Here is a 15,662-nt window from a genome sequence, read left to right as displayed (position 1 = left end):
CCAGTATTCTACAATTCAAAATGTTCTCTTCAAAATCCAAGTTTGGGTGAAAACAATCTGTATCACTGGCTACTTTTCCATATTTAAGAGGATTTAATATGAAAATTTCACATGGCTATATTGTTTTATTAAAATCTTAATACAGCAGCCACTTTGGCAAGGTACTCTGGGGGTAGGGTGTTGCGGTGTGGGGGATGGGTGGGGGGTTGGGTTGGTGGAGGGTGCGCATGTGGTGGATTGACTGCTGATCCCCTGAACCATAACCAGCAAAAAGAACATTCAGGAGCGGAAATTTGAAGGAGAAAAGCAGCTGGTTCAGATAATATGTCATAAATCTGGATGGGTGCAGCTCAAACAACACTCAAGAAGCTCAACATCATCCAGGACAAAGCAGCCCAACTTGATTGGCAATCCATTTACCACCTTAAACATTCACTCCCTTCACCACTGGGGCACAATGGTAACAGTGTGTACCAACTACAAGATGCACTGCAGCAACTTGACAATCTTTCTTCGGTACCTTCCGAACCCATGAGCTCCACCATTTCGAAGGACAAGGGCAGCAGGCACATGGGAACACCACCACCTGCAAGTTCCCCTCCAAGCCACACACCATCCTGACTTGGAACTATGTCGCCATTCCTTCACTGTCGCTGGGTCAAAATCCTAGAATTCCCTTCCTTACAGCACTGTTGGTGTACCTACACCTCAGCGACTACAGCGGTTCAAGAAGGCAGCTCACCACCACCTTCTCCAGGGCAATTAGGGATGGGCAATAAATGCTGGCCTAGCCAGCGACCCCACATCCCATGAATGAATTTTTAAAAAAAATTAGGGTTGGGCAATAAATGCTATCTTTGACAATGGTGCTCCCATCCCATGAATGAAAAAAAAATGATTATCTACCACAATCTGACTGGTGATCTTGTGATATATCATTTTTTTAAAATGCCAATTCAGGATTCACTTCCTTTGTAAAAATCCATTCCCAGTGAGCACCTGAGGATATGGATAGTGCTACATACTTTGTGCATGAATAATTTGCTTGCATTGTCATAACCACATTATAAAGACACGGGAGCATCAGAGATTTGCTTGGCATGAGTTGAACCAGTTGTTTCTTTCCTCCCAACTTCTTCCATCCTTTGCTTTCAGTTTAGCTTTAATTTTGCCTGGTCTACCGCTAGTTGAGCTCAGGTTCAAGGTGCTCAAATCCCTAAAAGTTGTGTTTGCCAAACAGCCAATTATTGACCAAATTAGCATGTGATCTCTATTGAGCTAGAGTCTGGACCAACAAAACTTGTCTATACCCTTCAATTGAGTAGGCCCGTTGCATGATTAGAGTCAATCCTCGCAGCATGGCTGTTCAGTGTAAGAATCATAAGATGGAGCAGTATGTCTAAATCCTCAGGAGATTGTTGGGATTCTTCAACTGAGTCCAAAGGAATTTTGTTGGCATTAATCTTGCCTTCAACATCAGAGTGGCCAATTCTATCAGGGTGGCTTTGGTTCAATTGTGGGGAATGATGGGGATCTTGGTCAGCTGGTGTTTCTAGGTGGAGAATGACATTTATCTTTGCCTTGTCCTATTGAGATATTCTGAACCAAATCACCCAATTAAAATGATCCAAAATTTGTATCGAGTCCTAATTGCAAAGCCTACTGTAGAAGCCATGATATTCCAGCAGGGAAAAAAATCAGTGGTCCCATTCCCATGGCAGGGGTGATGGAACCCTAATTAGTGTAGCTACAGTGCCTTGCAAACATCCAAACAGTAGCTTCACAGCCTCATGGATTGGAAACCACACAATGAACTCTAGCAGAAAATCCTCGCACCTCCCCTGCGACTGCCTGAAAGGACTAAGGGCACAAGGAAGGGTTGATTTACAGCTCAAAAACATCTTCTCAATGGTTTCAAACAGTATTGCCGATGAATAGAGAAGCCATGCAAAGCTTCTGGTTGAAGGTACCTTCAGTATTTCTCAATCATAGAATAACTGGTAGAGGCCATTTAGAGTAATTGTCAGTGATCTTGAATCTTCCTTTCACCCCCATCCCTAACAATATGCTATTAAACAAGGTAGACTTTTTTCTTTTGTACCAATTTTCTCCCCTTTTCTCCTGAAGTGCTAACTCTTGCTGGGTACACTTCTTTGGACAATGCACACTTTCCAGAATCTTGTTCGTGTGATCATTCTTGGTTAGAAAGTCTGAATAGTAAATGTTGCTAGACTATTTGCCATGAGATAGATCATAGGCAAACCCAGTCCTGTTCTTACCCAATGGCTGAGTTTCACTGGGATGGCTGAGGTCCTGCCGCTGGGGCCGAAAGCAGGAGGCGACCCTGCTTAGGCTGGTAACAGGACCCAAAGAGGCATCTTCCTTGTGGTGGCCAATTAAGTAACCGCTGCTGGGGCTACCATCTCCATTAAGGCCAGCGGCCAGTCCCCAAGAACTACCGGCTCAAGCAGAGGGCTGGTAGCTCAGCAGACTCATCGGCGCCACTGCTAGCAGTGGCCATTGTTGGGACTGCGCCTGCAGGATGAGGGTGCATTGATGGTTGATCGCCCTTGACGACAGATAAATGGAGTCTGGGGTGCCGGGGCTAGGCAGGCCGGATACAGTGATTGGTGGAGTGGGAGGGTTTGCTGAGGGCAGGTGCGCCGTTGCCACAGGGGCAGATATTTCCGCCGGGAGGACCCTTTGTGAGCCATGGAGTGCCCAAAAAGGAAGCTCCCCACCCCCCCACCCCCCCCCCCGGAGCTCAGTGGGAGGCCACCAGGTTTCGCTGTACGGTTTCCCCATGCGGCCCTTAATTGGCCCTTAAGTGGCTGCATTGGGCTCTTCATGGGCAGCATGACTGCCAGCTTTCCCGCCTCTGGCAAAATGGCATGGAGGTGGGAAAATGTTGGTCACGCCCCTTGACCCTTCCCATGCCATTTTGCCAGCCTTCCCCCAGCCTGTTGTCAAGGCCTGGTAAATTTCTGGCCAGTATCTACATGTGCATTTTGCAGCAGATGGAACTGGATAGTGATTGGTGCAGGATCCCAAGCTGATTATTCCTTCCTTTCGCAGAATTGACAGAGGAATGAAGCTAAACCTGTCTGGTCCACATCAGTCAGTGAGCCATTGGTGGAGCTACAAGCCAGACCTTTGACACTCGAACTGTGGAGAAGCTAACCAGGCCAGAAGGGTTTCCCAGATGGAAAGTTTCCATTCACCATTTTTAGGGCCAAGAAATGAATATTTTAAACAAAACGTACCCAAGCAGTCATCTTTGGGATTTGAATAAAATCTGACTCATTATAGAACACATTGGACACTTGGTTCTGGTCTGAATTGGTAGATTTTTCGGCTAGATTACATGGCTCAGACCAAATTGCTCAGATACACCTTTCTTCATGTGATATTGGTGTAGAAGGATGTATCTTGGATTGATTTTGTATTACTGTCAGCTTGCATGTCTCCAATTGGTATCACTAGTACAGGCTGTCCTGTAATTGTAGTGTTTGTCTCTATTTGAAACTGCTGTTGCTGTATCCTGTTTAATCCACTTTTAGTCTGCTTTCCATGTCTCAGCTTTGCTTTGACTGTTATGAAAATCTTTAGGTTAAAAAGATTTTTTGTTATTTGTGCAATTTGTGTACTGAAATATAAATTTCAGATCTTTTTTTTGGTTATCCAGGATCTTCCTATAATATTCCCATTCGAATGTGGATTCTTGACTCTCACCCTTTTGGTCCCCCTTTGTGCTTCCTGAGGCCGACCTCGAACATGGTTATTCGTGAGGGGAAGCATGTGGATGTGCAAGGACGTATTTATTTACCATACCTGCAGCACTGGAGTCATGTAAGAAACCAGAGCCAGCAGCAGCATGCTGGCTATTACACCAGAGTGAGAAGTAAAACTAGGAAACTGTGGCACATGATCAGTTTGTGTCAGCGGGAACCAGTGACATGGGCATAGAGCATTAGTCTTCAGATCTGACAACATGGCACTCAACGCAGTGATGGTGGCACAGAGTATGGGGAACACAGTCTGCAGAGACACATGACACAGGAATGCCTTTGGTATGTGAGGAAGGTGCTTGTCTTAAAGGAGCCAATGGCATTTAGTGTTGATCTGCAGGCTTTGGGGTGACAACATGTACAGGCTGCTGATCTGCAGGTGGTGGCAGCATTGTACATTTTGCCCTCATTCTGAAGACTTACCCACAGAGGAGAACCCAGGCTGTGCCTTGGATGGGGGTAAGGTGGAGATTGACGCCATGGCTTCACAGTGAGAACCTGACTGTTCTGTCCAAGATGTTTCCCAATAAGATAGAACATGAGATGGTGAGTCATACTAGGCTGTCATAGCACCCACTGGAAGGTAGCTGGCAACAGTTAGACTGGGCCTGTTTCCCCAGTGACCAAGGCCACTATCTGCCCTTTCTACTGCACACAATATGTGATGTGACCTGAAGAAAAGACAAAAGAGGAATTAGCCATTTTTTCTTTAAAAAATCAATTAATGAACTTTTTTTAATTTAATTTTTTAGCCAAAAACAGATGTTGTTGGTTTGCTAAATGAAATGATGACAAAGTTTGAGGAAATGCCACCTTTATACTCGAAGCCCTCTGCCGATGGACTGTCTCTGGCACAGCTCAACACCTACATTTCTGATATTTCTTCAGGTTTGTGAATTCTCTTCACTTAGACATGAAAACATGTAGAACCAGAAGACACTATTGTGTGTACCATCTGCCCAGTCACAATTCTTTTATTACCTTTAGTTGCCTCTTCCAAAAAAAAATTCTATCCAGTTCCCTCTTGAATTTGTGGACACTGTTCAGCTCCTCTGTCTCCCTGGGCAATCTGTTGCATACATTCACTGCCCTCTGTGTGAGGTAGTTAAATCCAAACTGCCTGGTCACCACCTTTCTTCTGAGTTTGTGTCCATATTCCCTGATTAGAGGTTTTTTTGTTATGGCAAAGAATAAGCATTCAATTTATGTATATTGTTCGGAATCTTGAAAATTTCAATAAGGCCTCCCATGAACTTTCATTCCTAGCCTCCTTATTCTCTCTTCATAGCTCAGGTACTCAATCCCTAACATCTGTGTGGCCCCTCTCTAGTATGATGACCAGAATTGTACAACACACTACTGTCAGGGCTAATGCAGTGCTCTACACTAGCTCCCTGGCTCTTGTATTTTGGCCATCTTCCCATATATCCTAAGATCTTATTTTCCCACTAATGGTTTCAAAGGAATATCCATCAATACCCCTGGACATAAAGACAGGACTAACGGAATGAAGGAGAGCTAAGAACTCTAATAAGCCATTTACTACAGAAACCAGGCAGTATAATTGTTTATCACACTGTCCTTTCATGACTGGACCCCAGGTTTGAACAGGCCAACCAATTTTCCTGCACTCAGCTGGAGCCTTACACAGGATATTATGATCTTCTGCCTAAAAATTCTGATCTCTGGTTTATGGATGCTGCTGTGCTGTCTGTCTGTGCTAGTAAGTTGATGACTTTTCCCTTGTTTCCTCTCACTTGTGGATTTAAGAGAGGGCTTTTACCACCACTACAAATGCTATGATAGCCCAGAGTCTATAGCTGTCTTTCACAGGCATATTCTTAAGTGTGTTGATCATAGGAGCAAAGGAATTTCTAGACACAAAAGGACCAAGGTCCATCTAGTTTGATTTCTACCAACCTGGTAGTCATGTCGTGAAATGATAAGAATTTTTGACTAATTATAGAAATCAATCTATCAGTTAGTCCACAACAGACCCGGAAATGACGCAACAAAAATTCCAATGTGGAGAGCTTTGGGAATCGGGTGTAAAGTTATCCTTTTCGTTCCAAGACTACCGCACTTGCAATTTACTTGATCAATAAATTAATCAGATACCAAAAAGGGAGGAAAAACATTTGCAAAATCTGCAGAGGAAAGGTGGAAGGGAATGTCAGAGCATGTAGAAACATTTAAAAGTAGGTGTTCAGAGGGGCAAAGGGAGTTTTGGAAAAGAATGGAACAAAATAGCAGGAGAATTTCTTCCAGTATTCCAACAGTAATAAGATGGTTAGAGAGGAGTAGTGAACTCTAAACAATGCTAACTGGACTGAAAATGAAGGTGAACATAAGATAGTTAATTTGCTTTCCCCAAGTATTCACTGGAGAGGATATGAGCAACATGTCTTCCCTAAACAGTATGGATCCAAACACTGATCCCTGGAGTACCTGTTCAGTGTTTGTCCCCTCTCTTAATGCCGCCGCTTCCTACCCTTCAGCCGATTTCTTATACATTCCTAGTTTTTACCCTGAATCCTCACAGCTTTAAACTTTAATAATTGTTTTTCGACTTTACTTCGTTCATTTTTTTTCTGTTCATCAAAGTGCACCACATCATAGGGTTTTTTATTGTCCACTTAGCAAGTCATTTGTGAGGTGTTAAGCGATTACGAAGGAGTTGATGAACACTGGGATGTCCCAGTATATTGGAAATCGGCTTATGCGCCTTTTCATAATGATAAAACACCATGGAACCTACATAAGTGGATAAAATAGTGGAATCAATTATCAGGAGTAAGTCTGAGGATTACCTGTATGATAACCTTGTAAACAGCAATCAATGTGGATTCTGAAGGAAATATCCTGCCTGACCAACATCCTCAGTTTTTTCGAGGAGGTGCCTTGCGAAGTGGACTGTGAAAAGCTCTTCGTAGTATACCTTGATGCACAGTACAAATTTGAAAAAGTAAAGGATGAAAGACTATAAAAGCTTAAAGCTGTGGGGATTTAGGGTTAAAACTGGGGATGAATAAGAAATTGGCTGAAGGGTAGCTGGCAAGTGCTTGTTAGAAGGATTGGGGAGCGGGCAAGTACTGAGTGGGCTACCCCAGGGATTAGTGTTTGGACCTCTGCTGTTCTCAACTTATATTAATAATTTGGACTTGGAAGCAGAATGGAAGTTGGTCAGATTTGCAGATGATATAAAACTAGGAGGGCTTCAAAATATGTAAGATAAAATGTGTAAATAGGCAGATGAAATTTAACCCGGACAGATGTGAAATGTTGAATGAAGGGAGAAAAACGCATTGCATGAATACTGTCTGAATGATATTGAATTACTGAGGATGAACTGAAGAGATCTAAGGATTTTAGAAGACACACCATGTCCAGTCACTGCAGAGCTGCAATTAACAAAGCCAATCAAATGTTGAACTATATAATCTGAAGTGTAGACTACAAATCTGAGCAAGTCAGCCGCCATGCACACAATGCTATGTTTGGATCACACTTTGAGTACTGTGTCCATTTTTGATCACCAAGACACATCAACCCTGGAGGTGGTTCAAGTGAAGAACTGAGACTGATCTCTAATGGCAGGTAATTGGGGAATGAGGAATAACTGGAGAAACCTCCATGGCTTGAATGTCTCTGCTGTGGTGTAAAGGCCTGCTTGGGTCTGCAAGAGAAAACCTGACCCAGCCCAAGTGCTTCCATTTTTTTTCCCGCGCCCTACCCGACCATCTTACTTTCCGTTTTTCACTTTGGATGATCTGCACAAGCTTAAAATAACTAACAAAACCACCTTTCTAGTCAAAGAATTACATTAACAGTGGAGCCACTTACCTGTGATAGAGTGTGTCTGACCTGACCCGACCCGAGCCCGAATGCTGGACCCGTAAGTGCAACCCGACCTGACCCAAACTGGACACATGTCATCGGGTCCCGTCGGGTTCGGGTCAGTTAGCAGGCCTTTACTGTGGTGGGCCACAGGCGAGTAAGTTGAGAGTTGCAGACACTGTGACTGAGGGAGCTGGGTGATAGTTTATGCCGGGGATGAAGGATAAAGTTTGAAGGATTAGAAGTGGGTAGGGAGCTATGAATGGTGAAGGAGATGAAGTAGTCAGAAAAGACCCTGTAAGTAATCCTGACTTTAGGAGTGGGACAGTGAGATCAAGGCAATAGCCATGATGTGTTTGGGAGAGCTTATAGTAAATATGAGGTTGAGTGAGGATGGGGGGGGCGGTGGTCAGAGGCAAGGGCAAAGGGGAGTTTAAATGTCAGTTTAAGTCACCAAGAATAAGGAATCGCTCAGTCGAGAAGCTAAATGAGAATTGCAAGGAGGTCATCAGAGTGTTTGGCAACTGTGGGTGATAATGATTTTTTTTTTCCCAAAATATACTTTATTCATAAAAATCTGTAAAAATTACATTGCCAAACAGTTTCCAAACAGCACCAAAAAATACAAACATTGCAAGGGAGATCAGTTTCCTTCAATACTGTCATGAGTTTCTTCCCAACCCTTCCGTTTCACAATTGTCATGTCAATAACAGTTTTACATTTACAGCATTTCAGAATATTAACGATACAGTTCGAGGGGTTTCCCATGGATCCAGCCCCTCAGTCCAGCTTGGTGGGGGAACCTTACACTGTGGTCTTTCCCCATTGAGCCTTTGCTGCGGCTGCCCCAAGCTTTAGTGCGTCCCTCAGCACGTAGTCCTGGACCTTGGAATGTGCCAGTCTGCAACATTCGGCGGTGGACAACTCTTTGCGCTGGAAGACCAGCAAGTTTCGGGCAGACCAAAGGGCGTCTTTCACCGAATTGATAGCCCTCCAGCAGCAGTTGATGTTTGTCTCGGTGTGCGTCCCTGGGAACAGCCCGTAGAGCACAGACTCCTGTGTTACAGAGCTGCTTGGGATGAACCTTGACAAAAACCACTGCATCTCTTTCCACACCTGCTTTGCAAAGGCACATTCCAGGAGGAGGTGGGCGACCGTCTCTTCCCCACCACAGCCAACGCGGGGGCACTGTGCGGAGGGGGCGAGACTTCGGGTGTGCATGAAGGATCTGACGGGGAGGGCCCTTCTCACCACCAGCCAAGCTACGTCTTGGTGCTTGTTTGAAAGTTCTGGTGATGAGGCATTCCGCCAAATGACTTTGACGGTCTGCTCGGGGAACCATCCGACAGGATCCACCGTTTCCTTTTCCCGTAGGGCCTTGAGGACATTCCGTGCAGACCACTGCCTGATGGACCGGTGGTCAAAGGTGTTTTTCCGCAGAAACTGCTCCACGAAGGATAGGTGGTACGGCGCCGCCCAACTGCACGGAGCGTTCCGCGGCAATGTGACCAGGCCCATCCTTCGCAACACCGGGGACAGATAGAACCTCAGCACGTAGTGACACTTGGAGTTTGCGTACTGGGGATCTACGCATAGCTTGATGCAGCCGCACACGAAGGTGGTCATCAGGATGAGGGCCACGTTGGGTACATTTTTCCCGCCCATGTCCAGAGATTTGAACATCGTGTCCCTCCGGACCCGGTCCATTTTAGATCCCCAGACGAAGCGGAAAATGGCTCGGGTGACTGCCACGGCGCAGGAGTGGGGTATGGGCCAGACCTGCGCCACGTAGAGCAACAACGTGAGCGTCTCTCACCTGATGACCAGGTTCTTATCCACAATGGAGAGAGATCGCTGCCCCCACATGCCCAACTTTTGTCGTACCTTGGCTACTCGCTCCTCCCATGTTTTGGTGCACGCCCCGGCCCTTCCGAACCATATCCCCAGCACCTTCAGGTAATCTGACCTGACGGTGAAGGGGACAAAGGATCGGTCAGCCCAGTTCCCAAAGAACATGGCCTCGCTCTTGCCGTGGTTAACTTTGGCTCCCGAGGCCAGTTCGAACTGGTCGCAGATGCTCATCAGTCTGCGCACGGACAGCGGATCCGAGCAGAAGACGGCGACGTCATCCATGTACAGGGAGGTTTTGACCTGAGTGCCTCCGCTGCCTGGGATTGTCACCCCTCTTATGCTCGCATCCTTCCTAATAGACTCAGCAAAGGGTTCAATACAGCAAACAAACAAGACCGGGGACAGAGGACAGCCCTGTCTGACTCCAGATTTGATCGGGAAACTTTCAGATTCCCACCCGTTGATTGACACTGCGCTACTGATGTTTGTGCAGAGCAGTTGGATCCAATTGCAGATTCCCTCCCCAAACCCCATTTTGGAAAGCACGTCCATCATGTAGGTGTGCGATATCCTGTCAAAAGCCTTCTCCTGGTCCAGGCTGATGAGGCAGGTGTCCACCCTCCTTGAAAGAGAGGATCATACGGTGTAAAGGCCTGCTCAGGTCAGGGGAAAAAAACTCGACCCGAACCCGATAGAACCACATCAGACCCAACCCGGCCTGAGTCTCTCCATTGTTTCCCACGCCTGACCCGACCCGAGCCTGACCCAACCACCGGAATGTTCCCTTTATCTACCTTGCGACTCAAAATCTGCAGGAAGCTGCAGCATGATCATGATGACGTCATAGAGACGCTCACTCACTCACTGCGCAGACTCAGAGTTTCCCTCCTTAACGGCCAGACTCCCAGCTCAGGTAGGTTTTTTACTTTTAACACTTAACAGCAATACTCACTTTGTGCGTCTGACCCGGGCCCGACCCGAGCCCGAAGACCGGACCCGGAAGAGCAACCCGACACATGTCAGGTAGCAGGCCTTTAATACAATGTGGATGGTTGAACAAGGGGAAGGTTCTGAAACTAGAGAAAGGTGCTGGAGCAGTAAGCAGACTGACTGAGGTATAGATTTTACTAGCTTGACCACAAGAAAGGGCCAGATAATTTTCAACTCCAATGACACCCAGATATGAATAACCCCCTGACACAGGTGGTGATTTTGTATGGCAAGGCTCCTGGCCACCGTGTGGATAAGACTTCGGCATTGTAGCTCTGATTTTTAAAAAAATAGTTGTTCTTGGGATGTATGCGTCGCTGGTAAGGCTAGCATTTATTACCCTTGACAAAGTGGTGTAGAGCTGCTTTCTTGAACCGCTGTAGTCCATGTGGTGTAGGTACACCCACAGAGCTGTTTGGGATGGAGTTCCAGGATGGCATGTGGCTTAGAGGGGGACTTGCAGATGATGGTGTTCCCATGCATCTGCTGCCCTTGAACTTCTAGGTGGAAGAGGCTGTGAGTTTGGAAAGTGCTATCGAAGGAGCCTTGGTGAGTTGCTGCAGTGTATCTTGTAGATGGTACACATTGCTGCTACTGTGAGCCGATGGTGAAGGGAGTGAATGTTTGTAGATGGGGTGCCAATCAAGCGGATTGCTTTGTCCTGGATGGTGTCGAGCTTCTTCAGGGTTGTTGGAGCTGCACCCATCCAGACAAGTGGAGAGTAGTCCATCACACTTCTGACTTGTGCCTTATAGATCATGGACAGGTTTTTGGGAGTCAGGAGGTGAGCTATTCACTGCAGAATTCCTAGCCTTTGCCCTGATCTTGTAGCCACCATACTTCGATGGTCAATGGTAACCCCCAGGATGTTGATGGTGGGGGATTCAGCGATGGCAATGCTATTGAATGTCAAGGAGAGATGGTTAGATTCTCTCTCGTTGGACATATCATTGTCTGGCATGAATGTCACTTGCCACTTATCAGCCCAAGCATGAATGTTGTCCAGGTCTTGCCACATGTGGGCATGGACTGTTTCAGTATCTGAGGAGTTGCGAATAGTACTGAACGCTGTGCAATCATCAGCGAACATCCCCACTTCTGATCTTATATTGGAGGGATAGTCATTGATGAAGAAGCTGAAGATAATTGGACCTAGTACACTACTCTGAAGAACTCCTGGGGCTGATATGATTGGCCTCCAACAACCACAATTATCTTCCTTTCTGCAAGGTATGACTTCAACCAGTGGAGAGTTTTCCCCCTTATTTCCATTGACTTCCATTTTGCGAAGGCTCCTTGATGCTACAGCTGGTCAAATGCTGCCTTGCTGCTCAGGGCAGTCACTCTCATCTCACCTCTGACATTCAGTTCTTTTGTCCATGTTTGGACCATGGCTGTAATGAGGTCTGGAGATGAGTGGCTCCTGTAGAACCCAAACTGAGTGTCACTGAGCAGGTTATTGCTGAGTAAGTGCTGTTTGATAGCACTGTCGACGATCTCTTTGCTGATGGTTGAGAGTAGACGGATTGGATTTGTCCTGCTTTTTGTGGATAGGACATCTCTGGGTAATTTTTCACATTTTCAGGTAGATGCCTGTGTTGTAGCTGTACTGCCACAGCTTGGCTAGGGGCGCAGCTAGTTCTGGAGCATAGGTGTTTAGTACTACAGCTTTGGTGATTTACCAGTGTACCCTTACCAACAGCGAGGTTTCAGGCTGGGCACCTTGGCTCATTAAATATACCCCCATACTGTCAGTTTTGACATGAAGAATGGTTGCTTGTATCAGAGCTTCTGATACTTTAGCCCAGCATAAGGCAGTACCTTCAGGAGAGGAGAGAATAAAATAGGGAGAGGAGAAAAAGTGTTAATTGTATTTTTTTAAAAAGTAGTAATGTGTGAGAGTGAGACTGATGAGATTCTAATCTACTCGTGCAGGTGTCTCTGATGTCAGCCTTCAGCCAAAAACACAAGCTGGTGACCAACACTCCGGCAAAGTTACAGTACTTGGTGGTGGCGATTTGGGAATGGCATGTGCCATGAGCATCTTGGCAAAGGTAAAGCAGTTAACAAAAATCTGTGTTTGGGTGTAGTCTTCCCAAGACTGAATTACAGTCCTCATATTTGTTGCATAATATTTAGAGCTTGGAAACAGGCCATTCTGCCCAACGGGTCCATGTCGGTGTTTATGCTCCACACTGGCGAATAAACATTTACTGACTGGGGAATACGAAAAGGTTAGGAAGACAGTAAAAGTAACAATTAGGAAGGCAAAGAGAAACTACAAAATGAATTATCAAGGATTAGGAAAAAAAAAAGTACAGTATTCTACAGACATATAAATAACAAAAGAAAAATCAACAAGGACAGGGCCACTAAGGGATACACACAATAATTTCAAAGGTAATAACAGCGAAATGGAAAGAAATATTGAATAATTACTTTGTCTCAGTATCTACCAGGAAGACTAACATGGTGGACATGATATTAGAAGAACAGATCAAAAAAATATAAAGACAGATAAAAAGGTGGGAGGGGAGCAGATAATTAATAACCTAACCAAGCTTAGGATAAATCCCCTGGTCTGGGAAGATTACATCTGCCCATATCAAAAGAAGGTTAGCTAAGAGATAGCTGAGGCAATATTACTTAGATGTAAAAATTCATTAGAATTAATTAGAAAAGAGGATTTGTAGACAACTAATGTGATTCTTATATTTAAAAAGGAATATAAAACAAGCCCAGGGAACGGTTGATCAAATAGTTTAATGTTGTTCATAGGAAAGATAATAGAATCCGTACTCAACATACAATACAAAAACATCTAGAAACTAAAAATATAATATGGAGTAGTCAGCATGAATTTTAACGGGGAAGATCATGCTTGACCAACCTTATTGAATTCTTTGACGAAGTAACGAAAAATAAGGATGATGCAGTAGACAAAATATATTTAGATTTCCACAAGGCCTTTGATAAGGTGCTGCATTGTCGACTGTGTGGAGTCAGATGATGAGTATCAGAATGGATAGCAAGCTGACTATTGAAACAGAAAACAGAGAGTAGGGGTTAAAGATAGTTACTCAGACTGGCAAAAAGTGGGAAGCGGTGTTCAACAAGGGTTGGCGCTGGGACCACTGCTATTCACCATTTACTAAAACAATTTGGATTCAGGAATCTAAGTACAATTTCAAAATTTGCAAGTGACCATAATTGGGGAGGGAGGGGTATAGTTAATACAGAAGAGTCAAAGAGTTATACAGCACAGAAACAGGCCCTTCAGCTCTTCTGGAGGACTGTGATAAAATTCAGGAAGACAGTAAACTTGTAGAATGGCCATGTAATTAGCAAATGAATTTCAATATTGATAAGTATAAAGTGGTACATTTTGTTAGAATAAAGAGGCCATGTACTCCTCAGAAATTAAGTCTCTAAATGGGGCAGAGGAACAGAGGGATCTGGGGGTACAGATACATAAATCAATAAAAGTGGTTTCAACAACTTGCATTTATATAGCAGCTTTAATGTAGCAAAATGACCCAAGGCTGTTCACTAGCATTATCAATTGAAATTTAACACCAAGCCACGGAAGGCAGATGACCAAACGTTTGGTCAGAGAGGTAGGTTTTAAGGAGCATTTTAAAGGGTGATAGAGAGACAGAGGTTTAAGGAGGGAATTCCAGAGTTTGGGGTCATGGCAGCTGAAAGCATGGCTGCCGATGGTGGAGTGATTAAAATCGGGGATGCACGAGATGACAAAGGCTTGCAGGGCCTGCAGGAGGTTTCAGAGATAGGGAATGCCAAGGCCATGCAGTGATTTAAAGGCAAGTTTGACTTGGTTCTAACTAACCAAGTCAAACTTGCCTTTAAATCACTGTTAATCTAACTAACCAATGTTGTTTCTGTTTGATGAATCCACTTTCCTCCTCATTATTAACTGACATCATTATCAGGAAAAAAAAAAGATGGTAAAACACAAAAAAAAAAATAAAGTGGGGCCCTGTCCATCACTGGTGAAAATCAAACATAAAGGGTTAGTTGTGAGATTGGTAATTTAGTCCATTTATTCAGTATTCTCTGGGCAAGTGATGCTAGTTCAGCAGAACCTTGCTTTGATGCAAGTGTTTACAGTGAACCAATTAATAAATGCTACAATTGTATATCATTATAAATAATACTCATTATACTTGGTTGCGAACGGTACAGTTTGACTTACTGACAGACTGTGTGATTTGTCCCAAGCATCTATTAAACGTCACATTGAAGAATATGTAAAATTGCAGGTCCAGGTTTGATGGCAGAGGATTGTCAGCACAAAAACTGTTACTAGATTCTTTTATAACTAGATTCAGTTAAAACTGGAAACGAGGTTGTCATAGGGTCTCTGTTGTCACAGTTCTAAAATTTTCAGCATTTGTTGACTTAGCACGTGAATTAAAAAGAATGGTTTCTGCACATAGCGCAGATTTTCTTCACATCTTTCAGAATTTAACATGGAGGGGTGGTGGTCCCAGGATTGTGTCAATATTTGCAGTGCATGACTTACGTGAAAAGGTTTGAAGACCTCTGAACTAAAGTGAAAATGTTCTTTGGACAACCAGGACAAAGCCACAGTAGCAAGTGGGACGAGATGGTGGGTAGTAAGAGTTAAGAGAGATCAGGACAAGGCTACGGCCAGTGGGTAGTAAGAGTGAGAGAGACTAGGGGTAGGTTACAGGCAGTAGGAGGAATGAGACCATGATCAGTCCATGGTAGCAATAGAGTCTATGGAATCAAGCCCTTGCCCAACAAGCATGACCAGGGTCAGGCTGCGAGCAGCAATTGAGAAGGGGACTTATTAAAGGCTGGAGGCAATGCTGGGAGGTTTACCAAATGTCTGTTCCCATATATGGGTGATTTTGGAACTGTCCAAACTGGCATCAATTTGAAAAACTCAGCTGGTGGAAAATTGGTCAGATGCTAGCCCTAAAAGAGATTTGTGGTAATTATAAAAACAAATGTATTAAGGCTTTTGAAACAAAATTACATAGTTAGATGCAGTGCAGAAACAAGCCATTAGACCCAACAGATCTATGCCAGGGTTTATGTTCAACATGAGTCTCCCCCAACATTACTTCATCTAACACTTTCGACGTAACCTTCTATTCCTTTCTCCCTCATGTTTTTATCTAGCTTCCCCTTGACTGCATCTATGCTAT

At 44.5% G+C, this 15,662-nt stretch overlaps 1 protein-coding gene across 1 annotated transcript in view; it reads left to right on the top strand.

The window, feature by feature from the left end:
- Positions 1-15,662, top strand: part of uevld (UEV and lactate/malate dehyrogenase domains) — a 38,853-nt gene that overhangs the window by 14,407 nt on the left and 8,784 nt on the right. The window contains exons 4-6 of the mRNA XM_068046121.1: positions 3,686-3,849; positions 4,541-4,676; positions 12,403-12,521. Coding sequence (XP_067902222.1) covers positions 3,686-3,849; positions 4,541-4,676; positions 12,403-12,521 — 419 coding nt within the window. The remainder of the gene's footprint in view (positions 1-3,685; positions 3,850-4,540; positions 4,677-12,402; positions 12,522-15,662) is intronic.

The sequence above is a fragment of the Heterodontus francisci genome, chromosome 14, assembly GCF_036365525.1.
Source record: "Heterodontus francisci isolate sHetFra1 chromosome 14, sHetFra1.hap1, whole genome shotgun sequence".
NCBI classification, from domain to species: Eukaryota; Metazoa; Chordata; class Chondrichthyes; order Heterodontiformes; family Heterodontidae; genus Heterodontus; species Heterodontus francisci.
This window is presented reverse-complemented; position numbering and strand designations above follow the sequence as displayed.